The following is a 6,321-nucleotide window of genomic DNA, read 5'->3' on the forward strand; positions in this document are numbered from 1 at the left end:
GCGAGTAGATACTAGTGGAGGGTGGTCCAAAAAAAGTAAAGCCGGAATTTTAATGCTCTCACCCATGTTGTATGCCAAAAAAAAATTATACCTGTTTTTTTCACTTTGAAATTTAAAAAAAAATATTTACAGGTCACTCAAAGCGGGGGAAGGGGGGGGGGGGGGGGGGATTTTGTAGAACTGGTATAGAATCACGAAAATCAATATTTTTCTATCCGAAAACTTTGTTCCTCTTCAGGAGACTTCAAATAATATTACCGAATTGTATATTTAACCATTTTTTAATCAGAGCTATTTTTTATATGTTTTATATGGATGAAAAATATTGATTTTTAAAAATTCTATACCATTTTCAAGACTTTTTTTCATACCCGTATATACATCATTTTTCGATAGACCTGAAAGTTTCTGAGAAATTAATTGATCATTCCAAATTTTTTTTATGAAAAAACGAAAAAATATCAAAATTTTAAAAGGGGAAAAATTTTAAAAATATCAGTTTCTGTGTACATTGTTCTTTTATTATTTCAAGCTACGAATGAAGAAAATCTATGAATAAATAAAAAAGGAATTAGTGCTCAAATGAAAATGCGCAACCATACGCCATGTAGCACCCTCTCCTGCTCATATTGCATACAAAAATCCTAAGTTTTTTTTATAAAGGAAATTTGCAAAAAAATCGTCATTCTTTTTTGTTTCCCTCATGTTAAAGTTTTAATTTTTTTTTTTAATTTTTTCATCAAAAAAAAACATCAAAGTCGAAAAGTGATGTAGGTTTATGGAGAATTTTGTTAGCTTTTAGATATACATACGTAATTAAGTGGAACCACTTTTTTCCGAATAACGGTAAATTGCAAATATCTCGGAACACCTATCGATAGAAAAGCGGTTAACTCGATTTTCGAAATCAGCGAGCAATTTTACATGAGTATTGAATAGTGGCATTCAGGGAACAAAAAAACACACAAATTCGTGACTCGGAAATATTTTTTGATTTCGAAATAAAAAATAGCAATATAAGCTTTTTCAATATAGAAACAATTATAAGTAGTGAGAGCATTAAAATTCGCACCTTACTCTTTTCCATGCGCGTTTTTAGACCACCCTAATTTTTAATCTAACAGCCTATCGCGTCTAATTGCACTTCGCTACAGGAAATACACGCTTATAAAATCATTCTTAAAACACGAATTGACAGCCATTTAGTTTGAGTGAAAACCACTCACCTACTTTAACTAAGTACAATATAATTAATCAAGTAACTGTGCGAAAACGTTGAAAGCTTTAATTAAAGCTTATCTTTCGTTGAATTGTGGCATAACTAGTTATCGCCGCACAAGCCATATTTTTTCTTTTTTTTGCATGCAAACAAAACGTGTTTCCCAGCGCCTAAAAAGAAGCCTCGCCGCTCCACCGGAGTGCTGCTACGCGTAGGCTTAATTGAGTTTGAATTAACGAAAAATGGCTTTGAATTGCTAAAAGAAAATCGTTTTTTTTTTTCGTTTGTTAATTCGTCTCGACAAATTGGCATGCGGTCAATTGTATTTGATTGTAAATGCATCCTACATAACATGCATGACATGCCACTTAAGAGCATGCACTTAAAAACTTCTACATACTACATATGTACATATGCACGTGCGTATGTTTGTGTGTAAATGTAACAATTGTTTAAATCACTTACATACATATGTGTGAAATACAAAATGTTTGACATGCAATCACTGGCATAACTCTGAAGGTGGTATTGTTGGTGGTCAAACCAATTGCAACCAGTCACAACCGACTCTTTGCCAGTCCAGCTGGCATCTTTATGTACTAAGTAAGTATGTATGTACATACATATAAATGTACTAAGTATGTATGAGCACAAGTGACCATCTGCCAAGAAAAAATGTTTGCTGTCAACTGACCGAACGGCAGGCGGCTCGACACATGATTTGTTGTAGATCTGAAAAAAAAAATCTCTCGTGTTAGTATGTAGGTTTTTATGATCTACATACACATATATGTATGTATATGTACATTTGAGTATTGCACGAGGGCTACATTTGAAATCTTGCGCCTAGGTAAAACACAATTTCTATATAAATTTTGAAATTTGTAATTAAATTTAGACACTTTTTTGGGATAATCATACATAACACCTTTTAATGTACGCACGCTTCTTTTGTTATCTACAGTGGCACCACATTTTTCTTCTTCTTCCTATTTGGCACTACAATCGTTCTTTAGTTTGTATCCACGGATAAAAATAAAAAATTTAGGGACTGTAAAATGCTTCTAGTAAAGCACAGAGAACCTCCTTTTTTCTTTCATTTAATATTTTTTTTCGTTTTTAATTTAAAATTCTTTAATCTCTTAGATTTTCGTTTAAAAAGAACAAAATTATTTTTTTTAATTTCATTTAATTTTTATTTATTTTTTTTTAATTTGTACTAATTTTTAAACTTTATTGTTTTAAAACGAAAAATATTTAATTTAATAAAATTTTTAGAAACTTATTTGATTTAATTTTTTCTTTTTCATAAAATTTTCTTTTAATTTTTAAATATAATTAAAAAAAATAAATATTTTGCTTTAAATTTAATTTTTTTTTTAGGAATTTATTTTGTTCATTTTTTCTTATTTGTTAATTTATTTTTTCCTATGTTAATTTGTATGTAGTTTCTGTTTTAAAATAAAATGTGAAATGAAAAATAAAATAAAAAATATATCTTTTAATTAAATTTCCCTAATACCTTCTCTGTATCGGGTCTTTCAATAAGAAAGCCTGTAGTGCGTTGAAAACCAATTGCCACAATTTCGCTGTCGTATGTCCCGTTGGTACAACTAATTTACCCGACGCTCTGCAAAATATGATGGAGGAGCAGCACCTAGTAAACCGTAATCCCATCATAAATGAAATTATCTCCAAAGGGAAGATCTTCTGGGTAAGAATTCACACACTCAGGAGTTTTCACTCTAAATCACTTACCCAATAGGTGGAGAGAGTCCAAAATTTTATTCGTCCGCAAGGTGAGAAATACTGCGTATACTGACGACCTTGCAATAGTCGTAAGTGGAATATTCGCCCACACACTGTGTGACAACGTCGACCAAATAGAATATCTAGCTGAGAACTATGGCACGGAACTACTATCAGTACAAAATTAGTTTGGTCTTCCGGTGCCCAGCCCGTTTGAGTACCCAAGTGTGTTGGGGTATCCACTAGCAGCCACTTCAACTTAACCTAACCTTGAGCCGGGAGAAAAAACCTTCGCTTATTGCTTTTCTGCTTTGCGAATTTGTGTCAGTAGTACAGCCCCAGTGTAGGCAGATCATTTTGTACATGGCCATTGCATTGTGTTCTTGGGTAGGCACTGCTTTCGTTGACCTGCAATATATGCCAATTCGAAGGATCTTTCTAAGATTGACACTATCCCATTCATGTCATTATGAGGCTTGTACCGAGCCCCTTGTCTAAATCCTCGTTCGGTCCCCAACGGCTCGGCTTTAGTGATTTTTTGTTCTTAAACCGCATTATTGTTATGGTAACATTGGCTTGATCTAGTGGAAGGTGTGATATTTTGTTATTATGCATTGTAACAACAACAAATTGTTATCTTATATTAAAAACAAGCTGCATAGCCCGAACAGGCCCTTGAGGCTCTCTGATTTAGAATTGAGAAAATTCAAGGCAGCAAAACTCTTTCGAAAGTTGATTCAAAGGAACGCAAAAATATCTGGATTGTCTTGGAAAATACTCAAAAAATAAAAAATAAAGCCTCGTAAGTGGCACTATGCATTTGGTATGGCAATCATTCAATCACACCCAGTTTCTCACATTTTTTTCTCTGTAAGTACGTATGTATGTTCTTTTGACTGCCAGGTTCAACCGGCCTATGATCGCGTTTGTTGCTATTTTTTGCTATTTGTTATTGTTGTTGTTGTTGTTAACTTTGCTCTTTTTGCCGGACTTAATCAAGTTGCCAATTGGAAAAGCAGATGTCTACCGACTGCCTGCTACATTTATTGTATAACCGGTGCATACGAGTTAGCGCAAGCGTTGAAGAGCCTAGACATTCAAGTGATCGTTAAGCTTTTGTTTGATCTTATTTACATAGTACATATGTATGTATGTACATATGCATGTGTGTATGAAGTTGCACATACGAAAACGAAAAAATTCACTAAAAATTGAACGGAAATAGAAGGAAAATTTGGAAGCCAGATGGTTAAAATTTTATAATCTGTTTGCAATACAAGTGGCTTAAGTAATACCAACAGAGTCTCTGCTCAGAATCTACATGGCATCACAGCGGTCAATCTGCTGAAAACAACCTGCCATTCGTTAGCGGCGTAGGTCCCTCGAAACCTCGAGAGCTTCTCCACCAATTTTCAGAAATGGAGGGACCTGCAGTCTTATACTGGCTTTTATGAAATGATTTTTCATGTCAGAAGTATAACGGAGTCTCGACTGCTTAGGGGCTATCGTATTTAGGAAAAAAACTTCTGTTTTGTTTTAAGTTGCTCGGAAATCTATGTAGGTCCTACGCATCTCTAATCACTCTGCTACAGCGGTCGACGATTACTTTTACATATAGACAATCTTAAAACCCCCTTAAAATATAAACATCACTAGATGGGTCGTAGATTTTGTACACATCATCTTAAGTTTTCCCTGCAGGTATAATTGCACGTAGGCCAGCTGAGATGCACACATGCAATCTGTGTTTAAATGGTTTCGTAATTTGCAAGCAAAATGTTTGAAGTGGTTTTTCATTTTTCATTTGACTTTTTTTTTTCTCTTAAACCACATCGTTTATTTCATTTATATGTTTTCAATTCCACTTGACTCTATTTCTTTTACACAAAAAAAAATAATATATACGTACTCTTTATTCTGGTTTGTTCCAGGTCACATTGCATTCAGCGCGCTGGACGATACCTCGCATTCGGTGCATGTCTACAGCATCAACGGCTCAAGTCTTGGTTCCAAATACGTATCCGGACGTGTAACTGGCTTGGATACAGCTACCGATTACTTGGTGGTGGCGGACGACGCCGGTGATATCACCATGAGTCGATTGCATGGGTAAGTGTGTTCAAGTAATAACCCGGTGTGGAAAATCTCTAGTTCTGAACTGGTGTGCTTCTAGTGCATTTAGACCCAGTACTGGCTCGCGATAAATCTCTTTTGCGTGCAAAAAACTGGCGAATTTAACATAGCGATGTCCTAGGATTGTCCCACGCTTCATTCCTTTTTCGCTAGTTCTGAACTAGTTCTAAATTCTATAGTTCCGAACCAGTCCTACAATCGACAGATGAAAGAAAAAAGTATAATGATTTTTCAATCTTTTTGGTTCTTCTGTGTGTCGGATTTTAAATTATTTTCAAAGAAATGTGTTTTCAATTTGAAATTAAATTTGTTTGAATTATTGTAAGAAGTGTACGTTTACGTATCTTTGGCTGTAGCTGAGTTTGCAGAGGTGCTTGCTGTTATTGGTTAGATTCCAGAAGATCCCAAGATGTTAAAATGTTAACACAAATTTTTGTTTTGTATTACCAAGCTATGAAATAGCATCTGCGAAGTGCAGTATGGAAGCGTTTTTGAACGAAAAAGCCACCAAACACATACCTACATACGTTTCGAGCTAGTTCTAAATTCGCCAGATAAGATTTAGTTCGTTCTGCATTCCTTTTTCTATAATTCCCAACCAGTTATAAATTCGTCACCTTTGATATAGATGTCTAATAGAAAAAATGAAATAAAATAGTTTTTTAAAAGTCCCACATTTCGCTGATTTTGGACTGATAAAGATCTTGTTCGGAACTAGAAATTTGAGTCACTAGTCCGCGGTTTCTCTGCGGGGAAACGAACTGCCTTTGTCGCCACTTTGATACTAAAGTGTCTGAACATATGGTTCGTCTGTGTGTGTATGTGTGTGTGGGGGGGAAGCGTGAGGGGGTAAAGCGAGTGTGCGGCAAATTTGTTTGCCGGCCGGCCGGCAAATCCACCGCTTGTTTGCTCGGTCGGTAGGCCGTTCATCAAAAATTATTCTGTTTGAGTATACAAGTGTGTGCAAATGTTTGCACGCTGTCAGTCGTTGGGAAAGTCCAATTGTTAATTTTAATTTGCGAACAAGCAAATAAGATAAGTTTTTTTTTTTTGGTTTTTTATTCTCAGGCAGTGTGACTGAAAGTTTGCCCTTGAGTATGTTGTCAAGTGACTGGATCTTTAGATTGTTAAGTGAGCGGTTTTTTTTAGAATGAAATTTGTAAGATGAATAGCCTAATTTTTCAACTTAGTTAATATGCAACACACGCTAAGAATAAGTG

At 34.9% G+C, this 6,321-nt stretch overlaps 1 protein-coding gene across 1 annotated transcript in view; it reads left to right on the plus strand.

The window, feature by feature from the left end:
* The first annotated feature begins 4,904 nt into the window (after window positions 1-4,904).
* The window catches only part of LOC118746704, a 9,932-nt gene continuing 8,515 nt past the window's right edge, over window positions 4,905-6,321 (plus strand). The window contains exon 1 of the mRNA XM_036480592.1: window positions 4,905-5,077. Within this exon, the coding sequence (XP_036336485.1) occupies window positions 5,061-5,077 (17 nt within the window). The 5' untranslated portion in view covers window positions 4,905-5,060. The remainder of the gene's footprint in view (window positions 5,078-6,321) is intronic.

Source organism: Rhagoletis pomonella, unplaced genomic scaffold (genome assembly GCF_013731165.1).
Source record: "Rhagoletis pomonella isolate Grant_MI unplaced genomic scaffold, Rhpom_1.0 Rhpom_scaffold_00011, whole genome shotgun sequence".
Lineage (NCBI taxonomy): Eukaryota > Metazoa > Arthropoda > Insecta > Diptera > Tephritidae > Rhagoletis > Rhagoletis pomonella.